This window comes from Hyperoodon ampullatus (genome assembly GCF_949752795.1).
Source record: "Hyperoodon ampullatus genome assembly, chromosome: 15".
In the NCBI taxonomy this organism is placed as follows: Eukaryota; Metazoa; Chordata; class Mammalia; order Artiodactyla; family Ziphiidae; genus Hyperoodon; species Hyperoodon ampullatus.
This window is the reverse complement of record NC_136928.1, coordinates 48,871,734-48,884,403: the sequence shown is the minus strand read 5'-3', so window position 1 is coordinate 48,884,403 and position 12,670 is coordinate 48,871,734. Positions and strand designations below refer to the sequence as shown.

Sequence of the window (12,670 nt, the reverse complement as noted above, 5' to 3'; positions counted from 1 at the left end):
TCCCTTGCACCCCCTGAGGAAGCACCAACATCCAGGGCTCCTGGCCAGCTAGGTCGTGCCCCACCATGTAGCCAGCACACTGAGGGTGATGGGAGATTCCATTCCCAGGAGAAATGAACAAATTGGCTACTTGTCCTTGTAGGCAAACTGGCCTTCTTTGTTGTGTGCTGGCAGTCACACTGACCAGTTATCCAGATGGGCACTCAGTCTTTGTAAAAGCCCAGGGCAGAGGCCGGGGCCTTGGATTGGGGTTTTTTTTTTGTCCATTCTATAGATAATTGGTTGTGTGATGATGCCAAGCCTCCTAACTTCCCGGAGCTAATGCTCCCTTCTGTAAAATTAGAATAATAATAGCACTCTTCCTACCTCACAGGTTGGCAGGTAGTGAGTAACATAATAGGTAGAGATAATGTACAAGGCAGGGCTTTGCAAAATATAAAAGTACAGCCATAATACCACAGTGGCGTTATTGCTCTTCTCCCTAGTTCCCCAGTGACTTTGGGAAGCAGCCACATTTACTGGGTTCTGTCTACTTTGGATTCAATAAAAGGTAGTACATGCATTTGGCTTTTTTTAACCCATGCAGCAACCACCTAAGGAAATGATAATTACTCTTGTTCTGTAGAGAAAATCTAGTGTATTGGTTAGGTGGACGGACTCTGGAGTCAGCTTGGTTTTACATGCTGGTTTTACTAATTGTATGGCCTTGGATACATCACTTAAAGCTTGGTTTCCTCAGAGTGTGGTTTCTGAGCAGTAAATGTGTGTGTCGCGATCGCAGTAAGGCCTCCACCAGTGTTAACAATGACTATTCTAGTTGATGAAATCAGGAAGTTGAATGATTTGTCTCTAGTCACAGAGCTGAGAAGTAGCAGCACTTGGAGGTGAAGTCAGTTTTTCTGACTCTGAGTCTAGTGTGCATTCTACCTTCTAAAGTTACCCACTATCGGTGCCTATTTCTGTCCTTTCTGTCCCTTTGATTCTTAAGAGGTGAGTGACGTTTTGTTGTAATTATTTTTACAACAACTGAGTCAAGCAATCATGGGCCACATAAGACATTATGTGGGTAGGATGGAAAGCACTTTTATTTCTTAAGACTCTTTTGGGGTCTGACCACTCATCCATACATTCATTCAGTCAACAAACATTTATTGAGCACTTACATGTGCCAGGCATTGTTCTAGGTGCTGGAGATACAGCTGTGAACAAGACAAAGAGGGCTTGTGGGGAGCTAACATCCTAGTCTTAGGGCCTTCTTTGGGAAAAGTCCATAAACTTTCCCTTAGAGCACTTTATTTTTCTTTCTGTATTTATAAATTGATACTTTATCTATTAATAAATGTCGCTGTGCATCACAAACAGCTTTATTTATCTCAAGCTGCTCTGCTTCAACATTGCTTGGGAAGCCTGTTAAAACCGCAGAATTTCAGGTTTCCAGGTCTGGGATAGGACTGTCACCTGTCACGGAAATGACCTTCCCCTCCCCACTCCCCTCTAGAAATTCTACCTCACAGCGAAGTCCAGGCTATACCTTTTGCACTTAAACACCCATTATTTCGGATTTCCCCATAACTGTTTGGTGAGTTAGTCTTACCTCTCTGGTTACACCATCATTTCCTGGGGGAGATTTATACTTTACCTCCTCTGTATTCCAGTAGCATTTGACCTTTGGTTGGACATGTGTACCCACATACTTATTAATTAATTCTTCTCTTTAGAGAATTGCTATTTGGACCATTCATAGGGAGGCCTTGTGGTATAGTGGAGAATACACAAGCTTTGAAGATAGGCTGGGGTTGAATTCCAGCCCTGCCATTGTCTAAGGTACCACATTGGTCAAGTGACTGACCATTCTGAGCCCCCATTCCTTCCCATGAACAAAAGAGATAATTACCCCACTTTGCAGGGCAGCTGTGAGAATTAAATGACACAACCTAGAGGAAATAAAGGCCAAGCACAAGTGCTCAAAATATGTTTGTTGCTAACATCTTTCTCACTTCCTTAACTTTTGAAACTCTTCTGCAGATGCAGTTTGTAGAAGGTCAGGTTTGGGCCAAATAAGGCAGCAGTAAGAAGTCTGGTTTAGGAGTCACATGACCTGATTTCTAGTCCCAACTCTGGCACTAACTTGCTGTGTGACATCAGGCAAGTCAGTTAACCTCTTTGGGCCACAGGTTTATCATCTGAAAACTGAATAGAGCCAGTCTTCTCCCATCCCCTCTTTTTTGTAAATTGGAGGAAAATGATAATTTGGAAAGGATTATTTTTAAGACTCAGTTCAAAAACATCACGATAATAACAACAAATCCAACATACACATGCCAAACACTTTTACATGGTAGGTTTCCAAGAACCATTTACTAAACAAACGAATACGCCCAAACAGTCCCCAGGGAACTAATTCATGATCTCTAAGCTCCTTTCCAAATTTTCCCACCACCCCAAGAACTCCATACCCTCCCTTCCATAAGGTAAGAGCTACTTGGCAGGACTCCACAATGTCAATTTTAATTTCCAACTTTGTGTTGTGATGTTTCAGAGTTTATACAGCTCCCAGGGAGAAGCAGTTGTCACCATGGCAACCTTCAGGCCACTGCAGTGAGAGAAATTACTGCCTGCCCAGACCTAGTAATTGCTGTGGTCTTTTCCTCTTGGATTCCTAGCAGTGGATGCTTGAATACAAATACTGAGTGGGCTCCAGCAAGCGAGGGTAATAGTGTACAGCAATAAACTATCTGTTAGCTGATGCTTACATTTCAGACAAATTGAGGAGGTTGTCAAAGGCATTAGCTTCTATCTTTTCCAGGGAATCACTCTGAGAGATTTCACTAGGGGAGAGAGAAAAAAAAAAAAAAAGAAGAAGAAGAAACATGAAAGAAATGACTGTGTCTGCATAATAATAAGCTGTGTGTACAACCCAACAACTGGGGGCTCCAGTGTGTCCTTTTAAAAAAGAACAGGGAAGCCTTAAGTTGTCCTCACATCATAAAGTGCTAACACACCCATCCCCCGCCCTCCCCCCCAACCCTCCCGCCTTTAGGAACACTAATTGGCATCTGCAACCCAGATGCAGTTGAAATGCAAGTTTCAGTATTCCCTGTTGATGTGACAGGTTCTTTTTCTTATTTATCTATGACTCAGAGTCACAGATTGTTAGAAGTGGACACGTCCTTTGGGAAAATCCAGTCAGCTTCCCTTGTTTTACAGCTTTTGGAATTAAAGCTCTGAGAGGAGAGGCAAATAATGCTCATGGGAAGATTCAGGGCCAGGATCAGAATGTCTGGGTTCTCAACTCCATCACTCTAGTGAGGTTTTAATTTGGGTTAGGATTCATTGTTTCTTTTTTTGTTTGTTTGTTTTTGTTTTTGTTTTTGTGGTATGTGGGCCTCTCACTGCTGTGGCCTCTCCCGTTGCGGAGCACAGGCTCCGGACGCGCAGGCTCAGCGGCCATGGCTCACGGGCCCAGCCGCTCCGCGGCACGTGGGATCTTCCCGGACCGGGGCACGAACCCGTGTCCCCTGCGTCGGCAGGCGGACTCTCAACCACTGCGCCACCAGGGAAGCCCAGGATTCATTGTTTCTTAACTCTTTACCCCTTTCCCCAAATCCTGTTCTGATGCAATTGCAAAGTGGTCAACTCCTACACGAAGTGTCCTTCTTGTGTTGTAACTGTCTGTTTATTTGACCATTTCCTTCACTTCATTAGCAAATTGAGGACAAGGAGTATGTCCTATTCACTTCTAAATCCCTGGTGGCTTCATGTAGCCTGGGTATAAATGAATGAATAGATAAGTGAATGAACTGATTTTTTTAAAAAAAAAGACACAAAAGTAAAGGAACAAACTTTGCCATATATTTACCACTGCCAAGCATGTAGGTAACGTCAATGTTACCCTAAAATCCCAGCATAAGCTACCATTTGCAGCCAGCTGAGAAAGAAGTCGCAAAATCTAATGTTTACATTCACTGAAGGCTTCAGACTCGATGAGACCTTTAGCCCACAGGAAGGCTGAGCCTAAGGCAGTTAAGGTCTTTTATGAACAACACAGTGATGGATAGTTCCTAGGCTGATTCATCTTATTGCTACCTAATGGTTCACTTATTTAACTGTGGCTGCTTTTCTCACTAGGAGGTCTTAATATATTAAAAGCTATCAAAACTCAACATTTAAACTTGAGAGCAGAAGAGTAAGGGTTAGCCTCAAGCAAACTGACCTTTACGTAACCTGCAGTGTATTTCCTATAATATGCACTAATTCTTAATGAATTATTTTTAATACCCTCATTGCTTGCTTATACCCTAAAGAGCAATCAGAGGTCCCCCAAGGAACTAGGACTGATGATGCAGCATCTTCTTTGGAGATGCAAATCTGCTTCCAAAGCCCAGAGGATTGTTAAGATGCCCTCTGGGAACTAAATGGCCTCTGAGGTCCTTTGACTCAGACTAACATTAAGGAGGATGCTGGAATACTGGACTCCTTTGAAAGTTCTCTTTCCATATATGGGATCTTGTGTCCTAGAAGCTGACACAGGGATATAGGATTGAAATTAACATGTAACACAAATATGTGATCACATTGAATTATCAGGCTGCTTTACAATTTTGATAAATGCCTTTTATCAGTATGGCTATAGATACTGTGTTTTTGTGATACACTTATATTTTAGATACAAAGATAATCTTCTGATGCACAATAAACTTTCAACACATTTTCTTCTATGTAGGTGTTATCTAAAAATGTGACATGAGGGAATAGCTGCTGTAGCAGGGGGAGAGTTTTTATGACTGAAATCTATCTTCTTTTCTACTTGAGTAATTTATCATCACTTATCAAAAGACATTCAGTTCACTGAAGCAAGGTTAGCTTTCTGGATTTTAATAACTCTTGAAAATCATACCTTTTCTTCAAAGGTCCCTGGGTATTATTTGTACTTTAAAGATAAAAATAGTAGGGTTTCCTAAACACAATTTCTCTCCTAGAAAAATTATCCCCTTTCAACTATGTGTTCTCTGAGGGAAAAATTTATTCCAATTATAAATGTCTTTTGATATGCAGTATCTTACTTACATTTTTATGACTTCATTAAGTCCTCTGAAAGCTTGAGATGGGATTACTTTGATAGGGAGATAGGTGAGTGATCTAGAAAAGAAAAAAGGAGAGCCAAGAGCTTAAGATTTAAGATTGGGTGCCTTTTAAATTCATGAATAAAATGTGTGTGTGTGACTACAGAGTTCCAAATGGCTAGATTCAGGTTGAAAGTTCTAACATATCAATAAAGAGAGGTGCCATGACTCATTCTTGGTGTTTATCAAAAGTGTGCAATTTTGTTTTTAAGATAGTGAACTTTGGAGGGGCCTCCCTGGTGGCGCAGTGGTTGAGAGTCCGCCTGCCGATGCAGGGGATGCGGGTTCGTGCCCCGGTCCGGGAGGATCCCATATGCCGTGGAGCGGCTGGGCCCGTGAGCCATGGCCGCTGAGCCTGCGCGTCCGGAGCCTGTGCTCCGCAACGGGAGAGGCCACAACAGTGAGGGGCCCGCATACCGCAAAAAAAAAAAAAAAAAAAAAAGATAGTGAACTTTGGGATCAGACCCAACCAGGTTCAAGTCCCCACTCTCCTACTACCTGGCTGTAGGACCCTGAGCATATTATTTAAGTCCTCCGTTTCAACTTCTTCATCTATAAAATTGAAATAATAATTTCTATTTCACAGGGTTGTTATGATGATTAATCAAGATAACGTGTATGAAGGATAGGGCTTGGCACCAAGTAAATGGTTCACACACAGTTTTAGAGTGGACTTATAGGCTTGTCGGGAGGATGGAAAAGAAGCTATCTTGGGTAGAGTGGAGAAATAGATGGGGAAAATACAATTGAAAACCAGGCAGGCAAGAGAAGGGAAGATTCACTAAGAACATGTTCCTATGTTGATCTTTACCACTTTCCCCAGGCAGCCTATTTTCATATTATCCCAACCAGACCACTTTGCTCCTATGGTTAAATCGAACGGGCATCTCATGCCGTTTGCGGGGAGTATCTATAGAGATTCCTTCAGGCACTTACTTATATCCAGAAGAACAATCTGAGCGTTCTTGAACTGAGATAAAAGTTATGCGTTACATAAAAGTTGAGCAAAGAGTGACTTCTCAGCAAGAGCAAAACCAGAATAGGATGATAAAGGAAACTGGGGTCAAGATAACTCAGGAGAAAACATCTGCAAGGCGTAGATGAATGTTCAACCAGTATTTATCAAGCATGTACAGTGATTCAAGGATTTGGCTCAAGGACTGGAAGAGAAGAGGGGAGCGGACCAGGACATTTCAGGAGGGACGTGAATATCAAGAATATGGAGAATAGAAGTGGGAGATGCTGCCTTGTTTTTCGTGTGTCTATGCAGCAGAGACTGGCTTAGCTGCTGGGGGAGAGCACCTCCACCGTGATGAGCATATTCAAATCAGTGAGATGTCTTACAGTCCCAGAAGGGACTTGTAACATGCTTGTAACATGCTGTGTGAACTATGCACACCCACCTGTAACCTTATTTTATCCACTCAACAATGGTGTGAGGCGGGTATTTCCCTTCGATAGCAGAAGAAACTTGATCACAAGAGATTAAGTAACCTGGACAAGGTAACATGACCAAGCAGAGAGTCTCCAAATGTTCTTTACTGTGCAATACTGGCCTGAAGTATATGATTCCTAACCCACTCTCTCTCCTTTTAAATTTTTTTCCCAACTTTATTGAGGGATAATTGACAAATATAATTGTATATATTTAAAGTGTACAATGTGATGATTAGGTGTATACCTACATTGTGGAATGATTGTCAATATCAAGATAATTGACACATCTGTCACCTCAAGTAGTTAACTTTTTTTTTGTGGTAAGGATGCTCAAGATCTACTCAGCAACTTTCAAATATACAATGCCATATTCTTAACTATGCCACCGTGCTGTACATTAGATCCTCAGAACCTATTCTTCTTATAAGTGAAGGTTTGCACCCTTTGACCTGTATCTCCCCATTTTCCCTTACCCCCAGCCACTGGCAACCACCATTCTATTCTCTATTTCTGTGAAATTGGCTTTTTTTCGAGGTTCCACAGAGAAATGATACCATATAGTATTTGTCTTTCTCTGGCTTATTTCACTTAGCATAATGCCCTCCACTTTCATCCAGGTTATTGCAAATGGCAAATTTTCTTCTTTTTATGTCTGAAAAATATTCTGTCATGTGTGTATATATATATATATATATATATATATATATATATATATATATATATATATATATACCAAATTTTCTCCATCTATTCATCTGTCAAGTGACTTTAGGTTGTTTCCTTATCTTGGCTATTATGAGTAATGCTGCAATGAACATGGGATGGAGATGTTTCTTAGAGATAGTGCTTTCGTTTCCTTCGGATATATACCAGGTCACTCACTCTCTCTCAGTGAGCAAGGTGAAGGGACATGAATTGGAACCTTGTTTCTCTTGAGAAGAGGCATGTCACACTCTTGCTATTCCTCCTGCAAAGCAGCTTACCAGCAGTTCCTCTCTAGGGCTAATGCAAAGAAATTTCATTGCAGAAAAATGCTTTCACTCAACTGTCTCTTAGAGATGCTACAACCTAGAACAAGTAATCCAAACTTGCTCCTCTGATTTTATTCCTGAAGACAGTCCCACCAAGTACATCCTTCAATACCCAAACTTATTTAACAGGGCATCCGAGAAGAACAGGGACTGTAGGGGGAGAAATCTTCTTATGATGGCATGTTTCCTTCCTATATTTCTTCTGCAATCATGTCTGCTTGGCTTACTGATTAAAAACACAGTTTTATTGCTGTCTGCACTGCCAAGTCAATAAATTTCCAGAAGAGAAAGCTGTATTCTACTGTACCCCATGCAACATCAATAAAACTGACAGCCAAATTCTGATTCCAGAATCTTTATTGCTGGGGATAATGCAGTGCAGAACATATTTTGGAGAGTGTTTACATAAAAGCTTCAACTGAACCTTTCAGAGCTGTTTATTCATGTAAATGGAGCCCAGAAGCTGGAGCCTCTCAGCAGGCACCCTCCTCCTCCAAAAAAGGAACACTGTGTGGCTCCCCGGAGAACAGTGTGGCTCAGATTTGACCAGGGAGGGTGCCTGAGTTTTTGATCGATGTGGGGATGAGGGATGAGGAGCAAAGGTTGGACAGAAGGGAGAGAAGCTGTAGATCATGCACTGGCCGTCCCCGGTGATTACAGATCAGCCCTGGTGCAAGAAGAAATTTTGTAGAGTTGTTGTTGATGCTTCAGAGCAGGAAAGGCAGCAGTGATGAGAGTGAAAATAGAGTTCCTACCATAAAAGAGGCACTGAGCGAACAGGAGGTAGCTTTATGAGTGTGGCTGGGACAAGAAAGAGGCCTGGGGGTCAGAGAATGGGGAGCGAGGTGGGGTGAGACAGGTGCACCAAGCTTTTCGCAACAGAAGTGTTCTCATGAAGTGATGTGGAGAACGTGCTTCTGTGAATCCCGAACTGTTTTCCCCACAGACTTATATTTTTATTTTAGAGATATTGTGTATCCTTTCTGATTCATCACAGTGGGCAGCAGTTACTGAGCATTCAAGTCGCTGTCTCCTGTATTTAAATGTTCATGTGGCCCATGATTTGTTAATAACCATTTGAATGTACTCCCTTTGAAGGTGATCCCTTCTCTGATGGATGCTTCTGTGATTCTTTCCATGAAGCCAGAAGCTCTTAGCAATGTGAACAATTGTCTCAATAACCCTGCAGTTCTACTCCTATATATATCCCAGAGAAATTTGCACACTGATACTCATGGAAACTTGCACAAGGATTTTCTTCACAGCCTTGTGGCATCAAGGGGTATTGAAGGCAACCTGAGTGTCCACTGCTGAGGGAGGGGGGCTACAATGTACACCTATGAATGGGTCGCCAGTTAGGAGCAAGAGTGTAAAGGGGCACAGAGCAGCATGTGTGGCTCTTAGAATCATGGTGTTAAGAGAAACAACTAAGAAATTAATGATATGTATACACGACACTACTTGCAGAATTAAAATACAGACACACCAAACATTAGCCATTAGAAAACATATAAACATACATCAGCATGGTTGCCTATGGTGAGTTGAGAGAAAGTGGGAGGAGGGTATAAAATGAATAACTAAAATGAGGGGACTTTGAATGATCCACTGATTATGTTATTTGAAGGAAAAAGTATGGTTAACTTAACCCTCTGTACCTGAGAGACAAATGGAGAAGATAAAATTTTCATTTTGATGTATTGAGTTCCCCCCTCCTTCTCTTCCCTTCCTCTTTCCTTCTTCCTTTCTTTTTTTTTTTTTTTGAAAGTTAGGTCTACATGTATTCTAAGAATTTGTGAACTTCAGGAACTATTATGGAAAGGTCTAGTTAATATCATTTGATAAAGAGCAGAAGCCAAGGAGAACTGAGGAAAAAGGGGCCAAAAGCAAGGACAGTCCAGCAGCTCTGTTGTCCAGTGTCAACAAAGGGAATGAAAGCTATGAATGGAGCAAAGAAACGTAAGAGATCGACACTCCCAAACTATGCATCTCAGATGGGTGGTAGAGAACCAAGGTTACTGGGCAAATGTGAAGTTGAACTTGCAGAGTGGAGAGTTCTCTCTGCCTCTTGAATAGTGAGTGAGATGGCTGTGGAAGTATATGGTGTGGAATCATGCAGTTACTTATATTTATTATAGTTCATAGTCCTTTTTATAGTTTTAAACTTTGATTTTTAAATTAATTGATGATATAACACAGGTGATACCTGAATTATGGCCAGATTCTACCTTGCTCAAGAGCCTTTACCAGAGATGTTGAAGCAAATACTTAGATTGGATGACAAAGGCTGCCTTAGTTTCATCAGTTCTGGAAACTCCATCGACTCATGAATCCCACATGCAAGTCTCCCACACCTTCCAGTTATGTGTTAAAGTTGACGTAGAAGCAGTCTCTACTCCTTAGGATTGGAAGTAAGGACTCACCCTAGTTCTGGGATCTTGTGATTGGTCATGACCCTGGTGAAGTCCTGTGTCTTTCTGCCTTGTCTACACTAAACCCAACGCTATTTGGAGGGCAGGAGTGTGCCTGCAGTACCTTGAATTACACGGCCCCCACCCCATATTGGTACTTGTTTTGGCCTTGATTGCTTATCCTGTAGCCTGCTTGGTCTCCCCAGAGTCCAACCAGGAGTGGAGCCTTTGCCTTCTCTTCTTGTCAATCACCAGATGCTGATCCCTGTATTCTTCCCTCTTAGAAGACACTGCTGACCCAGAACAGTTCCTAGTTGCTATCTGGTTAGGATCAATGTAATATCTCTCACTACTTGGTTTTGACTTTCAAACTGGGCCCCCTGGAACAGATGGGGACCCTGTGCTGGGGCTACCCAGTGCAGCTGGGTTAGTTCCTCCAGTGGATGCTGGTGGGCTGCCAAAATCACCATTTAGGACTGAGGTACTCATTCCGCCAGCTATTGGGAGAGTGGGCAACTGAGGCGCTCAGCGGAGTTGCTCTCCTGGAATTACCTTCAGCCTAAGATTGCCACCTCACCCAATATCAGGTCTTCTCTCCTCTGCAGCCCGCATCCAGTGACTGGTCAATGCATAGAATAAAGGCCCAGCCCTTTTGTTTTGCCTCATGGTGGGACTGCTCAGGAGGGCCATCCCACTTTCAGAGCTCTTTCCCATCGACTCTTTCTCCTGGGCCCTGACTCAGTCCCCTTCCTAGCCAGCCCCAGCTGTCAAGGCACCAGCTCACCTTCCGTCAGAGACCAGCAACAGATAAACAAATAGCATTCAGATAAACCTAATCTCCTTGAAGAAGATGATGCCCCATTATCAGGTCTCTTGAGTACTCAAGGGTGGGGCTTGGGCCTCTCTTATTTTTTTTCTTCTAAGTTTAATAACACAGATGACCTTGGACAAAGCCAGTTTGTCCAGTTCACTGGCTTGTTCATGAACCCTCCAAATAATGTTAGCTGGAGAGTTTCAGGGTCAGGAGTTTCTTTGTCCCCCTTCAAGGGAACCCAAGAATCCTTGCTTTTAAAAACCTATCCACTGGGAGATATTTGCATTATCAAAGAGTTCTTTGCTCTACAGGAGGATTGATGAAAGGTTCCTTAAATAGCAAACTCCTTAGGTAAATGGAAAATATGGTTCAATTGACACTTTTAAACACGGGTGTTGCCTAAAGCCAATTACAACTGTAGGTTCCCCCACCTCACTTTGGTTCTTAAGAGCTTGGATTTCCAGGGCAGGACCACCTTCTGAAGCCCACAGGCTGAGCAGGGGCAGAGGAAGACAACAGCCAGGGAAAAAATCCGAGCACTAATCTGGAGTCCTCAAAGCCTGGGTGGGGTCTTTGCTCGCCTTGCAGGAGCCTTTACCTCTTCTGCCCAGAATGGCGGAAATGAATTATTTTTTTCACTTCCCTCTAATGGTTTAGAAAAGCCATCTATATTATCGATTTAAGAAAGCTACAAACATCCATCCATCTTTCACAGATGATTAGTTTATTGCTAGAGCTACACACCCTGAATTTTAAAACACTACAAAATCAGGGGGAGACAAAAAGACAGAAACCAGGGATGGTCAAAGATTTTTTGCCTAATGAACTCATAGAAATGGGGGGGAGGGAAACATTACCTTATTTAAGTTCAAAAGAATGTTAATGTTTTTGTTTTGTATTTATTACATGAGACCTTGTTCTACATTGAACAGGGGCTTAAGAATTCCTGTGTTCTTTTCAAAGTCACTCAGTAATTATAATAAACTTGCTTTCATCTTGGAGTGAAATACAAATGGCTTTCCCCTTTACAAACGATTTTAAATCTTTGCGCTTTCAAATGCATTGATCTATTTGGTAACTTCATTATTGGGTATGTCTTCATTTATTGGCCTCTTGTCTTCAGCATTTACCTAGAGGGAGCTCAGACGTCAATGTTAACTGAAATATGAAGTCAGTATAGATGGACATCCAAGATGTTAAGTTTTACATCAGAAAATTTTAGAACACTCCTTTAAGCATTTACTGTATTAGACTCAGGCAATCAGACTAAAAGGGCTGCTTGCAAGTGGTTTGGTCCAACCCCTCACTTTCGATGAAGAATCTTAAGTGAGGAAAATCCAAGGTGTTAAGTTTTACATCAGAAAATTTTAGAACACTCCTTTAAGCATTTACTGTATTAGACTCAGGCAATCAGACTAAAAGGGCTGCTTGCAAGTGGTTTGGTCCAACCCCTCACTTTCGATGAAGAATCTTAAGTGAGGAAAAGTAAAATGACTTCCCTGAAACCACATGGCAATTCAGCAGCAGATCTGGACTTGAACATAGGTCACTTCATTCCTGGTCCAGTGCTGTGTCCTACATTAGTCAAATCACATCAGTACTGTTCCTTTGGGGGTTTGTTGATACACTCCACTATGCAATCCTCTGGTTCTTCTGCGAAAACCTCACCTTCTGACAGAGCCACCAGCTTCTTAGGGCATGTGCTCACGGTCTTTAACTTCAAAGGTGCAGCTCAAATTCCTGTTCTCCCATGAAGCTTCAGAGCCTACCAGAGTGTTTTTCTTCCTCTCCTGTCCTCCTCAGCACTAATGACTACCCAGTTTTTTCTTCTTTTTCCTGCACTATTTTTTGAGA

The 12,670-nt window shown here is 42.1% G+C and overlaps 1 protein-coding gene across 1 annotated transcript in view; it reads right to left on the bottom strand.

Moving 5' to 3' along the window:
- LHCGR (luteinizing hormone/choriogonadotropin receptor) overlaps positions 1-12,670 on the bottom strand; it is a gene marked incomplete at both ends in the record, with an annotated part of 64,452 nt that overhangs the window by 39,858 nt on the left and 11,924 nt on the right. Inside the window, 2 exons of the mRNA XM_079721121.1 lie at positions 2,754-2,828; positions 5,068-5,139. Coding sequence (XP_079577247.1) covers positions 2,754-2,828; positions 5,068-5,139 — 147 coding nt within the window. The remainder of the gene's footprint in view (positions 1-2,753; positions 2,829-5,067; positions 5,140-12,670) is intronic.